Source organism: Electrona antarctica (genome assembly GCF_951216825.1).
Source record: "Electrona antarctica genome assembly, chromosome: 14".
NCBI lineage: Eukaryota > Metazoa > Chordata > Actinopteri > Myctophiformes > Myctophidae > Electrona > Electrona antarctica.
In genome coordinates, this window is record NC_136795.1 from 10,935,572 (window position 1) to 10,952,916 (window position 17,345).

Consider the following 17,345-nt stretch of genomic DNA (forward strand, 5'->3'; position numbering starts at 1 on the left):
CATCCAGCCATCCATCCATCCATCCATCCATCCATCCATCCATCCATCCGTCCATCACTCACACCTCTGCCTAACAACAGTGACATCACTGTTGTTAACTTGTTAGTGACTCTCACAACACAAGACAGAGAGCGAGAGAGAGAGCGAGAGAGAGAGAGAGAGAGAGAGAGAGAGAGTGTGAGTGAGTGAGTGAGTGAGTGAGTGAGTGAGTGAGTGAGTGAGTGAGTGAGTGTGTGTGTGTGTGTGTGTGTGTGTGTGTGTGTGTGTGTGTGTGTGTGTGTGTGTGTGTGTGTGTGTGTGTGTGTGTGTGTGTGTGTGTGTGTGTGTGTGTGAGAGAAAGCCATAGAGAAAGAAGTAAATAGACTAAACGGAGTAGAGTAAAACGGGCGAAAGAAAGAGGCAAAGTGTAAAATGGAAAGGGGGGTGGGGGTGGGGGGGGGTTAGGAGGTGGGGGGGGGGTTAGGAGGGGGGGGGGGGTGACATCTGATTATCCCTTCATCTAATGAATGTAACTCGGCCTGGTCTGTCCAGACTAAAGCTTCACTCACAGAAGAGGAAATTAGGCCTACATTCATTTAACATGCAATTTGCACAATTTCATCAACAGTGACTCACATGCAGTGAGTGTACTATTTTTGACAACTAAGAAGTATTTATGCTATAAATTTGATTTATTTAGCACACATTTTAATGAAAACAATAATACAGAGAATGGTACACAGAATAGGAAAAGGGAAAATAATAAACATTATTAGGACATGATTTGCAAACAAAACAATTTTTGGCAAGCATAGAATTACGATTGTCATCATAAATAAATACAAAATCATGGTTGAAATATGAGGGGAAGCGAGTCTGAAGGGGTGGGTATTGAGGCTTTGAACACGGCAAGGGTGGGGGCGGCTTTGAAGTGAGCTGGGAGTGAGTTCCAGAGGGAGGATGTGTCTCCCCAGGTGCGTTTTTTTTATTTTATCTTTTTTTTGTGGGGGGGGGGGGGGGGGGGGGGGGGGGCTCAGGAGGTAGAGCAGTTCGTCCAATGATCCCTGGGTCGGCGGTTCGAATCCCGGCTCCTCCTGTCCACATGTCGAAGTGTCCTTGGGCAAGACACTGAACCCTACATTGCCTCCAATGAGTCGGTCGGTGTAACCTTGCCACCATTGGTGTGTGAATGTGGGAAGTGAGGACGCTGGCGTCGACTGTTCGCCGCTTCACCTCCCAATATAAAAATGCAATTCATTATTATTATTATTATGGTGTTGGAGGAGGTCAGAGAGGTATATCAGGGAGCCTGGTGGCTGTTGAAGGCCTTGTATTTGAAATCTATTCTGTTTTACTGGGATGCACTGGTGAATATCTACTGTACCAGTAGCCTACTGGTGAAAACTATAGGGATCGGAATAGGCCATATATAAAAATGCCATATCGATATCGGAATGGTCTCATAATAATCCAGATTATTTAATCGGTTTTCACCAGCAAAAAAAAATTCATCAATGAGTTCAATATAAATCAAAAGTGTCTTTACATTACACTTTACATTTTTCTACATTTAATTTGTGTACTCATCTCATTCAGTAGTCATTCTGTTGTGAAAACAGACACTTGGAAAAGAGTATAGACTTTATTAACAGGCGTTGGGCCAAGAGGGGTCCTCTGCATAATATCGGAATCGGTCAGAATCGGTATCGGCAGATATGAACATATAATCGGAGATCGGATATCGGTCATTATTTCATAATCGTGCAACCCTAGTGAAAACCCAACAGGATAATACTGGTGAATAATCTGGTTTTGTGAAATGGGATTAGAAGTATGAATCCGTGTCGTCAGCGGCCATATGCCTCCCGGAAGAGTTAAGGATCATTAACACGTTTCTAGGAATTTTGAAATGAGCTTTGGCATATGGGCTTTATGAGCTGATGTCCTGTGTGTGTGTGTGTGTGTGTGTGTGTGTGTGTGTGTGTGTGTGTGTGTGTGTGTGTGTGTGTGTGTGTGTGTGTGAGAGAGAGTGAGAGAGTGAGAGTGAGAGAGAGAGAGTGAGAATGTTACGTGTTGTGGTGTCCCAGTAAACATAGCACCAGATCATAGAGATTACTCAGTCCAGTGTGACTCTGCGGACAAAGGATTGGTTATATTATGTCCTGTGACATCGTATAAATAAACAGTAGGGCACCACACATGCACGCACGCACGCACGCACGCACGCACACAGACACACACAGACACAGACACAGACAGAGCGTTGTGCCATAGGGTAACCTGATCGTTTGCCCATGAGGGTCCCACAGAGAAAGAGAGAGAGAGAGAGAGAGAGAGAGAGAGAGAGAGAGAGATAGAGAGAGAGATGACCTGTGTCTGCCCCTAGATGTAACAAATGTATCAGATAAATAAAAAATATTTGGAGGTGAAGAGAGAAATGGATAGAATGAGTATCAGTGTGGATCAGTTATAGTATATATTTGACATTTTAACTAACACAATGGGGAAGCCATGTTTTGTTTCTCATTGTTTCTCATTGTTTCTATATGTTATTATGTAGATTATGTGCACACATGCATGCGTGCATGTACTTATATGCACGAACACACAACACCTATTTTACAGTCTATGGTGTGGACACACTCTTAGCCTCGCCTGGCCAGACACCAATCTGCCTCGCCTGGCCAGACACCAATCTGCCTCGCCTGGCCAGACACCAATCTGCCTCGCCTGGCCAGACACCAATCTGCCGGTGTAAAAACACCTGCCCTAATATCCACACAGTGATGTAGTCTGGCCACGCACGCACACACGCACGCACGCACGCACGCACGCACGCACGCACGCACGTATGTACGCAACAACAAAAAAACACGCACACACAGTGATGTAGTCTGGCCACGCGAGGCTAGGCACACAGACACACGCACACACACACGCACGCACCCACTCACGCACGCAAAAAAACAAAACACGCACACAGTGCAATTAACCCGAGACCCAGCATGTTTATATAACGTTTGTATAACAATGGCATTAGCTCACATCTTTCTCACGGTATTTAAATCTAATCTCATTCCAAACTACAAGCTCCTTAAAATATTTTGTATTTATATATACTTAATGACATAATATGTCATTACATACAAATATTATTTGTATGTCATTAAGTGTCATTTTGGGCACCGGCTATATAGGTTAAGAAACTGTGTCTTAATGCTTGGGAGAACTTCCACGTGAATAACACGCAAAGTACTCTGGACTGCATTCATGTAGCGTAGTGGTTTTCAACCCTTTTCATATAAAAGTCAATTTATTTATTCAACATTTGAGCCACAGACCACCATTTGATGAGATTTATTCTCTCTGGCCCAAACCTAAAATATTTTTTCATTGGATAAGATTTTGTACACATTTCCATGCTGTATTGATGTGGTACCATGGAGATGACAGGCAATTTTTTCTACATTCTCTAATTGTGTAGACTTCTTTAAATTAAGTAATGCAGATGTTGATATGTACTGTATTTGGCTGTGGCCCCCCAATCTGAAAATGGTTTGTGCCAGGGACTCGCACTCATTACCAGTTTTAATGAACTATTCTGTGGTATTATGGCCTTGTATTCTGATTTGGGTTTATTGTCTCCACCAGGCCAAAGGCATGGGGAGAGAGTATGTTTTGCACTCCGTCCGTCCGTCCGTCCGTCCGTCCGTCCGTCTGTCTGTCTGTCCGTCCGTCTGTTACCAGCTAATCTCCGGCCCTGCTAACCCGGTCGATGCCAAATTTTGCACGCACACTCCCTGGATGCCAACGATGAACCTCTGCCCCAAATTTTCCAGAACGGCCTGTTATAGCGCCACCAGGAGGCCAACTTTTGATAGTACTCCTCCAGATTCTGTCCAAACATCCCACAAATCGTTACACACTATCTCTATAGTCATGTGTTCAAGATGGATCTGTCCGATATTTCATATTCTATCCTAATTGGCTATAACATTGGCTTTCAAAGTTTGAACAAAAAGCCTCAAATCATGAACGCAGCGTGCAATTTACGTGACATCTTTCACAGACTTTCTTACTAGGCTGAGGAATATATCCCACCCTTTTCACATTGGCCTGTAATAGCACCACCAACATGTGGATTTTTGCAAAACACATTTTTGGAACAAAATGCCTCAAATCATCCAATTGCCATGTAAGAAGAAATAGCACCCTTTTCACATTGGCCTATTATAGCGCCACCAGGAGGCCACAACCTGACCTGTCCTGGTGGAGACCTGTGCCCTGAGGGGCACTTGTTTCTTTTTGTAAATCTTTTAGATACTGTAAGTTTAGTATTGTTACGTAGTTACGTACTGTTTTTATTTATATGTAGGCCTATTATGGAGCATCCCCCCCTCAGCCTAGGTTTTTCCACAATGCATGTACAGTAGGCCTACTTGTACATCTGTGACAATACACATCTTGAAATGGTTATATTACTGTAAAACATAACTTTCAATTTTATATGTAGAAAACGAAAGCTTCTTTGAGCGTAGTTTCCCTTTAAGCCGCTACACTATTTCTCCTGCTGTACTGTACTGTACTGTACTGTACTGTACTGTACTGTACTGTACTGTACTGTACTGTACTGTACTGTACTGTACTGTACTGTACTGTAGTGATGCAACAGAGTTTCATAATGTACAGATTAATGTTACATCTGACCTGAAAGGAAAGCTGGAGGTGGAGTGTGATAATCACTGGTGAAAATGCTGGTGTTATTTCACATGATAGGATACAGAGAGAGAAGGTTATATACAATAATGCAAATAAGATACATTGTCAAAAATATATAGTTTGCTGAAGAAAGAGAGCGATGCAATAAACATTTGATAAAAAAACAAATTCAGATGGTATCCTTGTTCCCCAAACCACAACTGTTGTTGGCTTCTATCTACAGTATATCCTCTCTGATAGGAATGTTAATATAACAAGACACTATACATCATGTTTACATCCAGCAGACATGGAAGATGAATAACACAATCAGTGAAGTCTCAGGGGCCCCAGCATTTATGCTAATAGGTTTCCAATTAGTGTTTTCTGATTCCATTAGGGAGGAGGCTTGGAGGTATGCTGCTCTGTACCTCTGCTGTTGGGAAGAAACCACCTAACTACAACATTTTCATTTATTTAAAATATAAATTGTTTGGGAAATGAAGAAAACAAAGCAGTAATGCCTCATCAAAGTTGGTGTTGTGACTTTATATATTGTCAATTACTTCCAGGGAGAGAGGTGGTGGAGTTAGTTGTTTTAGCAGACAGTTTAAGGGTCCAATGGAGTTAAGAGGTTTTGTCCCAAGCGCTTTTTACTACCTTTCATTGGTTCAATATTTTCGAAACAACACACAGACGTAAAGGGTATTCGAGTTAGGTGGTTTCCTCCTGACAGCAACAATATGATGTTTACTTTCCCAAAGCTTACTGTTTATGTGGAGTCTATTGGAATAAAATTAAGTATTCATGGCTTTCGAGAGGAGGGGAGTGGAGTGGAAAGAAGAGAGGAGAGATGAAAAGTGGAGGGTGGAGGGGAGAAAAAGTCATTAGGTCTATATTGGTCCCCTGAGCTTTCTCTCAAAGGCTCCATTTATAAATGATTAATAACACAGCTATATTGTACTGCCTCTCCTTCATATCTCTGTTCGATATCTCTTTTCACACACACACACACACACACACACACACACACACACACACACACACACACACACATATATATATATATAGCCAAACCTAGCCAAACCTAGCCAAACATATATATATATATATAGAGAGAGAGTGGGAAACAGACTCATTTTACTGATCCTAACGAGGTTTGGCTAAAGTGATTAATGAAGTAATTCATGTTCTCTGGAGTTGATTATGAATTCTATTTAACAGACCAGGCCTGAAGGCAAAGGTTTAATTACAGAAGGAAAGAGACGTTTTTAAAGAGACATTTGTGGTTCAGCAGGTCTGCACTCTGCACACATGCACGCATGAAATACCTAAACATTTGCTGCCATTAACTGCTGTACAGTATGTTGGTTACGAGTGATAAAGCAGCATGGATATGTGTGCAAACGCTAAGGAGAGGAGAGGAGACATTACAGCTAACTGGATAATGAGTGAAAGAAATATGAAAGTAGAGAGGTTCGATGGCATAGCAGTGAGACAATAGTATTGGTGTTGCTCAGAGGCCATTAGAATAATGAACAACAAATGATAACACAGCCTGCCATCTGTACTCAAACTTAGAGTAGTGTGTGCATGTGTGCATAAAAGAACAGTGTTATAGCAGACCTTTAGGTTTACACAGTAATACAAATCACACCTGTGTGAAGTGAGGGGCGCTCTAGTCATCGTACATCATCATCAAGAATGGTGGTCCCTTATTAGCCAAGGGTGGCCACCGACATACATTTGCCGATTTGCTCAGACACATATGACGTAAATTCTCCATTCATTGTCAATGGCATTTAATGTTTGTGTTCAGACAGAAACTACACTATAGCTGTTTATAGGAGAAATACTAAATGCTTCTTCTCCACATTTAGTTCTAGAGACATAAAGCAGACCCAGGGCTCCATCTTGCGCCACCCTTACCCCTTATCCCTAAACTAATTCGCCATTTTTTACTATTTTGAAAAACATTTTAAAATAGTTCAACTAGCCGATCTATACATTGAGACTTTGTGAGCTTGTAGATCGGCTATTTGAACTATTTTAAAAGGTTTTTTTAAATAGTAAGAAATGGCAAATTAGTTTAGGGATAAGGGTTAAGATATAGCCCCCAGTGTCCCAATCCTCCCAGATGACCTGAGAGGTCTAGATGCTTCATGATAGGCCTATTGCACAAGATCGGGACTGTATTTTGGCCCTAAAAACCATTCGTTGCTTGTAATACAACAGGACGACAATATGTACTAGCACAGTACATATTGTACTCCCAGCTTCACTGGTTCCAATCCCCTTCCACTCCCCATCATCTCATCTCATTCACATGCACAGTTTGCACACCACGAAACTCCTCTTTAAAGGTGTAGTGAAACGGAAATGGTGGGCATTTTATTTTGAAGTTTCAGCTTGAAACGCTGGCTCTGAAGTTTCTGAACCAATCAAAGCGTCGCATCCCTCCAGGCTATGGGGCCTCCAAATCTGTGACTTCCTCTCACGTTTGTAAACAAAGTGACAGAAAGACGTGGGGCAAAGCCAGGGGATTATTCTAACCTATACACAACCTATATACATATATTTTAGCGTGATGATTAAGTTTAAAACGAGTAATACACTGTCTGGATGTCATCTTGAAAGGGACTAAAAACGGAGTAGTTCTTTAATCAAAACCAGCTGTGGAGGAGGACAATGAAGCAATGGGAATCAAACTGGTGAGCTTCATCTTTATTGGCTTTTATTGATGTGGAAAATTAGAATTTGCCCATTTTTTTGGCATCCATTGTTAGGTATGCCCATATGATCACCACGGATATGGTCTAAAAGTGCGTATTTCACTACACCTTTAAAGAAAAGATAGAAAAAAGGTATCCTCTCCTCCCCTTTCCTGTGCTGCCAACCCCCTGTAAGTTTTATGCTGTAACATAAAAGACATATGTCCCCCAGCTGTTTGCTCCACTGGGGCTCCTGTGAATAGAGAATGAACTAATTACTCTCTACAACATTTACATGGCTGTGGCCCCTGGGCTTCCTAAACTTCTCTCGTGTGTAATAAATTCAGACTTTGGCCCGCGGCCCAGGCTCATTAAAATGTGGTAAAATGGGGCACTGCATGTGGGGGGGTGAGGAGGAATACTGTGTCGAGGATTGAGGTCAAGTCACTCTTGATGCTCATACCTTTCACTTTGAGACGGATATAGTTTGGCTTACTGTAGTGGTTACACTCACTGGTGTGCACCGTTTTAGGATGATGTGGCTGCACTGCAGGCAATGTGAGGTGATGTACTGAAGACATCGCTCGATTTGAACATTCCCAACTCGATGGAAAAGTGAGAACACGGCTGCATGGCATTATTCCTCACAGCACGTCCAAGTGCCAGTTGAATATTTCACTATAGCCAGGTTGTATCCCCCCTACTGTTAAGCGTATGCAATGCAATTCCCTCTTCTGTCTTCTCCCTCTTTCTTCATCAATCATTCCATTATCCCTCAACTCCGCCTCACCATCCCATTGGTCCTCCAATCATCAGTCCACCAATCATCTCCTATCACCTGCAATGAATACACCTGTACACCTGCATTCAGCTGTTTTTTGTGTTTGTGACTTTGTGTTCAGACCTTCAGTCTTCTGTGTCAAAATCAGGCCTCTAAGGGCCGATTCATACTCCTATTTTACCGCTGTTTCGGCGCTGTAGTGCCGAAATGATTTCGGCTCGTCAGAATTTTTCAGTAGCACCGAAGAGCCGACTTTAGGACGGTAGCCGCCCCCCCGAACCTCAAATGACGTCACATTGTAGGCTCTACAGAGCCGAACCCACTTTTATTCGGCTCTAAAATAGGAGTATGAATCGCGCCTTAGTTTGTCAGCATTCTGTTTGGGGTTTTCTGTTTTATCAGGGAAACAATAGGTAACATTTGGGGTACCCTCTACATTTTCATCACGTAGGTATTTTCTGAAAAATGATAGAAGTGCGCTATCTCACCAGATACCCATCCAACAAGACAATCATTTCTGGCATCCAAACGATAGTTTAAGAAAGTTTGTGTGCTTCTGTCACAGTTCATTACCCTGCCAAACTGCTCCTAAACATCACTGGGAGATAATGCAGTGCTTTTGATAGTTTCTTTGACAGAGATATAGTGAGCACCATGCTGGGCTAGATTCTTTCTACATGGTGACTGTCCGCATTCTCATCTGGTGACGTTTTCTTTGTGGGTCCTGTTGAGTGACTATATTGCGTTAACGCTAATTTATACTTGAATTTATAATTGAATGACCGAGTCGCCTGTGTGGACAGTGTTTTGTGGTTAGGTTCAGGCATAATTTCTGTCGGGTTAGGCATAGTGTTTGCAAGGTTATCGTTGCGCTTAGGCATAGTTTTAGTGAAGTTACATGTTAGGGTTTAAACGCAATCAAGTGCCAACCAAGTTTTCTAGGCCTTTGATAAGCCTTTCAAGCAAGGATGAAAAAGGTATTACAGAAATCTGTATTGTGTGATAATTATCAATAGCCAGCCCCATTCGAGGGTAGGAATCCTTTATGACATCCAATAATGTTGGATTGCAATGGAAACTCCCTTGCCATCTGTATTCTCCATCATCTGCTCTGTGTCTCAGCTGACCTCAGTACTGTCTCAAATGAAAAACCTTGAACTCGGCTCGGCTGTAGATTTGTTTTTATGATTTCCTATGATTTCCACCTATAATGACGCATGCCCAAAATAGGGAAAACGGGGGTTAATGTGGTTAGAAAGACGGAGAGCGACAACTATACAAATTAAAGGAACGTATACAGCAGGAGTAAAAGCACTTTGTCTTGTCATTTATTTTCTGCAACAAAGTAACCAGCCTACACTGCCTTAAAAATAACTTGCGAGGGTTTTGGACGTGCTTCTGTGGCATTTCGCCACATGGCCCTTGAAGTATAAGGTTGGTACGAGTTTGAAACTTCAGTGCAAAACGATGAAGGACAGTTGTGTTGTAGTCGAGCAGTAGACCTTAAAGTGAGGCTTTCAGATCGAGTTTGTAAAATGAAAGGATTTCATAAAACCATTCACCACACACTCTATATTCTCTAGTTTCCTCCATATTTTCTCTCATGCCTGTATTTGTCCTCTGTCCTTCACTCAGTTGAGTCAGTTCTCTTTTTCTCTCTCTCTCTCTCTCTCTCTCTCTCTCTCTCTCTCTCTCTCTCTCTCCCCATCTCTCATAATACGCACAGCACTCCAGAACGCCCACTCTGCCATCGGTAGATGCCCCTCATGCAGGCATGCTGCTAGAAGTGGGTCAGAACAGTGGGAAGTATGTCAGAGAGCGCACGCGTGGGCTGCTCACAACAAAACACCCTTCACACATACGATTCTGCTGGTGTGTGTGTGTGTGTGTGTGTGTGTGTGTGTGTGTGTGTGTGTGTGTGTGTGTGTGTGTGTGTGTGTGTGTGTGTGTGTGTGTGTGTGTGTGTGTGTGTGTGTGTGTGTGTGTGTGTGTGTGTGTGTGTGCCCGCCCTCTAACTTTTCCTCATAGCTCTATTGTCACCTTTTCTAAAATACCACATGATAAATCAGTTTATCAAACACGGGCCCATGGTGTATACAGACACTTACTGTAGGTGCTTTATTGTAAATTCATTGCAAGCATGATACGGATGAAAAGGCAACAACGGTGAGTTATCTATAATGTACCTGTTGTCTTCAACAGAAATGGAAGGCAGCGTTGTAGACTACGCAAGTGCTGTAAGGAGAAGAGGGAGAGTAAGCAGAGACATAATGTCAGCGAAATCTACAAGCTCACAACGCACCTCGAGTCCTTGCTGCTGTGTGTGCCGAGTTTGAAGTCGGTCGGTACCACATGACCATAATATATGGGTATAGTGGTCAGATATGTGGCTCTGCACAACCGGATCTCTGTATCCGTCAGTCCTTGTCACTTTCATGCCCATATATGGTGATCGCTGATTTCATAAGCATATGCCCATATATTATATGAGCATCTCCATTTTGTGCCCATGAATAGAGTTGACTGTTGGCGGCTGCATGACGACACATTGAGGTTAGACAACACACTCCCTATTTGGGAGTAGGAAGTTATATGGCTGTGGCATGAGTCAGAGGGACATCAGAGGCCTGTCTGCTGGCCACCATGCCTGCCCTCCCATGATCCAATATGAATATAGGATCGGATAGAATTCAGAGCATACCTAATTAACTAATGTTTGGGTAAGACTGACATCATATTGATGATGTCATATTGATGATGTCAGCATGGAACTCTTTATTTGGGGCAGGCAGACAGACAGGCAGACCGCAAGGCACACAGCCGTGACAGATAGACCTGTGTGATTTCTACCCAATCACCAGAAAACAATGTTACTGTATGACATGTCTGCAAACTACTATGCATTTCAACATTTAGGTTTAGTAGTTAGGTTTAGGTAGGGTTACATTTATAGGCTAGGCTAGGGCAGGAGAACGAAGATGGCTGCACCCTGTCGCAGGGTGGCGGGTCAGTATTTTCATTTTGTCAATTCTTTGGGGAGAACAAGGATCAGTAATTCAACAACACTAACGTTACGCCGGGTTTCAGTAAGTTCTGTGTGCTGTGTTCCGTTAAAAGCCAACGATAAAATTGAAAGTGTTGCATCGCCGTGGACGTTAATGGGTTCAGTCTGTCTCCAGAGACTCCCTGTCATCTCCCAAGACAAGAGTCCCTTGGAGGAACGGTTTGCACAGCTGCTGCATCAGCAGGAGCTGGAGAAGAGCCTGCTGTCTGACCATGAGCTGCGTCTCCTGGAGGACGCCGAGAGGTTGAGGCGCAAACAATCCGATGATTACGACTCGGACGAGGAAGAGGAGGATCGCCACGGCGACGAAGAGATCGTGCTGGCTCGGGACCTGGAGGATGCCTGGGAAGAGAAACTCAAGCGGTTCCTGCCTGAACCCAGGAGGACCGGAGCTGAATTAGAGGACATGTCTTCATTGGAGCGCTGTTTGGCTGACTCCCTGGTTCTGCTGGTGGAGCAGAAGGTCGGAGACCAGAAACATTGGTTGCTTCCTCAGGTCAGCTGGGAGACGGGAGAGACCCTGAGACAGACTGCTAACAGAGCTCTGGCTGCCAGTCTGCCAGAGGCTGCCTTGAACACCATGTTCCTGGGTAATACCCCCTGTGGCGTCTATAAACACAAAGTACCCAGAGCCATGCGCACCGAGACCTTCGCGGGAGCCAAGATCTTCTTTTTCAAAGCCATCCTGTCCGACAGTGCCAGGCTCTCCCCATCTTCCGAAACCCTTCCTTTTGTGTGGGTGAAAAAGAGTGAACTGCAAGACTACCTCAAACCAGCATACCTGGAGAAGGTCAGCCGCTTTGTCCTCAACCTGTGACAAAGAAACGGAGAGAACCTGCTTAGAGTCTGACTCTGCACCATGGAATCATCTGTGTTAGTTTGACCACATCAACCATTCCTATTCTGGGGTAAACATTCTGCAAAAACTGTCTTCACTATATGATGACCAAATGTGGAGTTCCATGTCAGCCAATGCACTTTCCGTGTCTGGATAGCTCAGTCGGTAGAGCTCTTGCCTTTGGACCACAAGTTCATGCATGGGTTTTATCCCGGGCACTGCCAGCTCAATAGCATGGTTTGTCTGTGGTCAAGTTGTACGGTAAGTACTGGGGCCAGGGGTCGAGCGCAATGCACTGTGGATTTTCTCAGCTGATGCTGAGAATAAGCCTCTCCAACCTACTTACCATGTGGAGGAAATGGAGTTTGGATAAAGGAGCTATATATGCACCATTTTAATACCCCAACCGGTGATCTCCACTGAGGTGGACTCGGAGTGTGGATTCTTTCTAGACGTTGTAGTGAGACAATGTGCAGCCATATTTCAATTGCTTGCTTGTAAAGATCAGCCTTTGCTGGTCGTGGAGAATGGAGGGTGGATTGTATGACCCATGGAACAAGAGTTAAAACGTGAAGCAGACTGTTATAGTGCCACTATGAGACCAATTTGGGGTGGGGTGTCCTTCCTTTGCTTTCTGGCTGCGTGCACATAAAGTTTGACACTGATCAATCCAGCGGTTTACAAGATTAGCTGCAGGTTAGCGGCAGGCAGGCAGGCAGGCAGGCAGGCAGGCAGGCAGGCAGACAGACAGACAGACAGACAGACAGACATGGAAGTGAGATGAGAAGAGAGTTCTACTCCATTAGGCATACAAATGGCACTCGCATCACGTTTACTGAGCGCGCACACACACACACACACTGTATCACACGCTGTTTTGTGATGTCTTGTTTTATTGTGCACAATATATCATTTTTACTGAGTAATCTAGAGCACAGAGTAAGTTTATGGCCAGTATTCAGTATGGCAGTACTCAGTAAACCTGACTATGGCCAGTAGTCATGTTTAGTCTGAAACGTACTCAAAGCTCTTTAGATATGTCAATAAAGTTTTATACTGTTGGGGGTTTGATCCAGCACCCAGCCCAGCAGATATTTGATTATGCATATCCTTTGTCATTATTTTGATGCCTTTTTCACATTGAAAAGCAAGACATCAGAAAACAATGTGTGATTTTTTTAACATAATACACACACGCACATTTACATCTGTGCTGAAAGGCCTTGCAAGAAACTAGACACTATTCATTGAATAATTTATTTAGCGTGCTTCATTCCTTAGAGAATCAACACACACGCACGCACACGCACGCAAGTACACTTACACACAACAAAAGGATTTCATCGTTTTCTTGATGACCTCAGTCATTTACCGGTGCCTAATAGTCTGTGTCATTAGTTCTATTTCAGTGCATGTGTCCAGTTCATTGACACACAGGCGCAAGCACGCACGCACGCATGCACACACACACACACACACACACACACACACACACACACACACACACACACACACACACACACACACACACACACACACACACACACACACACACACACATAAACATGTGTACATACACTCACAATCAATCTAAGAACCCATTCTATTAAAAAATACGTACGTTTTTAGAGAACATAAACTCACACCTGAGCATTAAATCACACATGCACAGTTACATTGGTGTACTGTTCAACATGTAAACACATTGACACATTTAAATTGGTAAGGCAGGGGTCTTCAACAGCGGGTCCGGGATCCTTAGGAGGTCCTCAGAGGTACTATAGGATAAGGATAGGGGGATCTAGGGGAAAAATAAGCAAATCAAGTACTAAGTATTGAAGGGTTAAATGGTTAAATGTCTGAAATGAACAAAAGTAACATGGTCCGAGGAGCAAGTTGCTAGTTTATGATTTCCTCTCAGCAGGAGTCTGTGTGCGTGCGTACAGTAAGGGGCTTAGTATAGACCCTCGGGGGACACGGGTCAAATGGTTAATACTACCAATAGGATGTGGATAATTAGAAATGTAATCTTCCAGTTGTGATGCTCTAGTGTACCTTATTAATAAACACAGGACAAAAGACTCATTGTGATCGACAGAGGTTACTATATGAAAACGTGCATTTCCCGTTAGTCAGTCCATCCCATCTGTCCGTCACCCACCCCTTGGCTCCTTGGCCGACAAGGGCGTGCATTCGACCGGCTAAATAAGAAGTGACTATCGGCTTATGGAAATGGAAGGAAAGCGACCAGAGTACACGGATATGGAAAAGGAGTAGAAATACGACCCCAGTACACGGCTTACACGGAAGGAGTACAAGTACTCAAGTACAGGCTAGTAGAAATACTTACCGTTCTAAAAGCCACTCTCAGCGCATGTATTGACATTGGTTCAGTAGCCTGAGCGTACTCGTTGTTATCTCACCTGTGAAGAAGAACCTAAGCTAAGGGGGCCTAATCTAAACCTGTACCTACCGTATGAACTCACCTATGGAAATCCATTGCAGGAGTACTCACCCGGAACCTCTGTGAATGTAATCCATACCTACTGTTGTCGTCCAGCGACGAAGTCCAGCGACGAAGATCCTCCTCTCTAGCTTGGAAATTAACTTTGTGTTAACCGCTTACCTTTGACTGCATTCCCCTGCAAAAGGAAAAGAGAGAAAAGTTAATTTCTGTTCTGCAACTTTATTCAATAAATGCCTTGTGAATAGGCAATCCTGATTCCCGCTCCTGAGTTGTGTGTCAGTCGCCACAATATGGTCATGCCTTGTGACATCATCAGGGATGAAGCGCTCTGATGCTATCAATATTAAGCCCATATACAGTATGGGAATGCCCATATATGGAGATCCCTGATGTCATCAATATTGGCCAGCAACTCTACATCTGACCTCAAACCCTTAGATCTCCATATATGGAGCTGACCTGTTCTGACATCCATATGTTGATCCATCCCCATCAAACTTTCCTCTTCGATGTCTCCCTTTTGACTGACCGCAAAGTTATTAGTGCAGCCGTGCCCGGCAGCCGACGAAAACTAGAGTTCTCAACCGGCCCGAAAATTAAGGCCCCGCCCTACCTGGGCCCTCATTAAACCCTGTACACTCAAGAATCTTACCCTGCTGCCACCCTTAGATCTCCATATATGGAGCTGACCTCATCAAACCCTGTACACTATAAAGAAAACAGTCAAAACACCTTAAAATGAATCTAAATAATTTGAGGTTCCATAAACACAGAGGACTCAGAGCAGACTTTTTACTGTAGGCTATAGTATACTGTACAAACAAAACAAAAAAAACACAGTTTTGGGGTGACATCAACATGCTATGACAAAGAGTGACACAAATCCCAAAGGAGGCTGATAAAGGGATTAGGACACAGGACACAACTAACAAAATGTGAAAGATATTTTGCTAACTTAATTAATGGAAATAACGCACAAACCTTTTCTTGCTTGCTTTGAAAACAGTGCCATCTGTATAAGTAATAATCAAACCCATGCTAAAGCAATCTAAAAATAACCCATGAGTCCCAGGGAATTACAGAGATATCAGCACAGAGCCAGGATTTTGAACTCCTGAACTAATGTTTTCCTCACTCAATCAGGAAACACAAACACCCTTGGGGCCAGGATGTATAGACACACACACACACAAGTGTGCACACGCGCACGCACCAAGCCATGTTGATCATCCTGCCTGGACTCCCATATGGATCATCTGCATCTCAGGAGATTTTCCACTTCCTTTTTGTCAAACCTTTTTTCCTTCTCTCTAAAATCCCATCCTTCTTGGACCCTCCAATGACCTCAGATAAGGCTGGAGAAGTGTGTGTGTGTGCTTGCGTGCGTGCGTGCGTGCGTGCGTGCGTGCGTGCGTGTGTGTGTGTGTGTGTGTGCGTGCTTGCTTGTGTGTGTGTGTGTGTGTGTGTGTGTGTGTGTGTGTGTGTGTGTGTGTGTGTGTGCGCATGCGTGCATGCGAGCACGTGCATGTGTGTGTGTTTTGGAGAAGAGAGTGCATTGTATCAACCACATTACATCACCGCCACCGCTATTAGAGATGATGTCATCATTAAGAGACCCAGCTGTGGGTAAAATCCTGCTGTGATTACCTCTGAGCCAATCAAGTTAATAACGACATAATCAATAACAGGTCATATTGGATGACAACATCTTTTACAAAACACTGGTACCTAGTTGACCTGTAGTCGCTATTTTCTGTTACTGAACAAACACTCTATAGCAATGAGAACTATCAGAATATAGAGCTATTTAATACTTATTTTAACCAAAGACAATCACTTACCCTACCGTTATCCTCAGAGTTATGTTTTTTGACCCATTCCATTTGTTTCTGTTGGAGATATATACGTGTAGGTAATCTCCAAGCGCTATCCAAGCGGAGATATATAGGTAATCTCCAAGCGCTATGAAACTTGCATGAAATTTTCATGGCTATGGGGCAAAGTAATAACTGACTTGTTGTTCACATCAAATATATATTAATATTAGTTTAACTAGTAAATATTTCCTTACAGATCATGAAAATATAAATCAGCACCTGAAAGGGGATGAGGTAACCTGACTCATTTCACAAACTACTTCCTTAGTTCCTTCTGGTATCACTCCAACCCAATCGCTGAAGAAGGCGGGCCCTTTTTGTTTCTCAAGCTACTTGGCAGGTGATTGGCAGATCCCACCCATGGCTGCCGCTGATTGGTCCGAACCGCAGCCGGTTCGGTTCATCGCTACTGCGCTAGCGATTCCAGGGCCTTTAGCCAATTTAACTTAATTAGCTTTGTTGACGGGTTCCCCCAGGGTTCTAACCACGGCCCCTTGTTTTTTTTACACTCTGCACCAAACCTCTTTACCACAAATAGCCTATAGAGCGTCGCAGTCCCGCCCCCTACCAGGGCCCAGGAAATGATTCTCCGTTCATTTTCCTCATAGACATTTCAGAAAGTATTTATTTAAAGACGTTTACACCGTGGACAAAGCCAACTCTTGTCGTGACAAATCATGACAACAAACACAATTTTTCGGGCCAAACAAAGAATTAGAAAAACGGCAGGTTACAACACTTTTTTTGTTGTTTTTCTTCTATGTAATTATTTGTTTTGTCCAAAATGTTGTGTGTGTTGTCATGATTTGTCACGACTCGAGTTTGCTTCGTACGACGCTTAAACGGTCTTTAAATAAATGCTTTTTGAAATGTCTATCGGAAAAATGCATTGTGATTCATTTCCTGGGCCTGGCGTCGTCATGAAAGGGG

General features: G+C 43.5%; 1 protein-coding gene across 1 annotated transcript; it reads left to right on the forward strand.

Annotated features, from left to right (window-relative positions):
* Positions 1-11,147: 11,147 nt before the first annotated feature.
* LOC306936217 (large ribosomal subunit protein mL46-like) lies at positions 11,148-12,050 on the forward strand (the record flags this gene model as incomplete). The annotated part of the gene is made up of 2 exons (XM_079519709.1): positions 11,148-11,175; positions 11,287-12,050. 2 exons carry the CDS (start codon positions 11,148-11,150, stop codon positions 12,048-12,050), a joined length of 792 nt encoding a protein of 263 aa, XP_079375835.1.
* Positions 12,051-17,345: the final 5,295 nt, after the last annotated feature.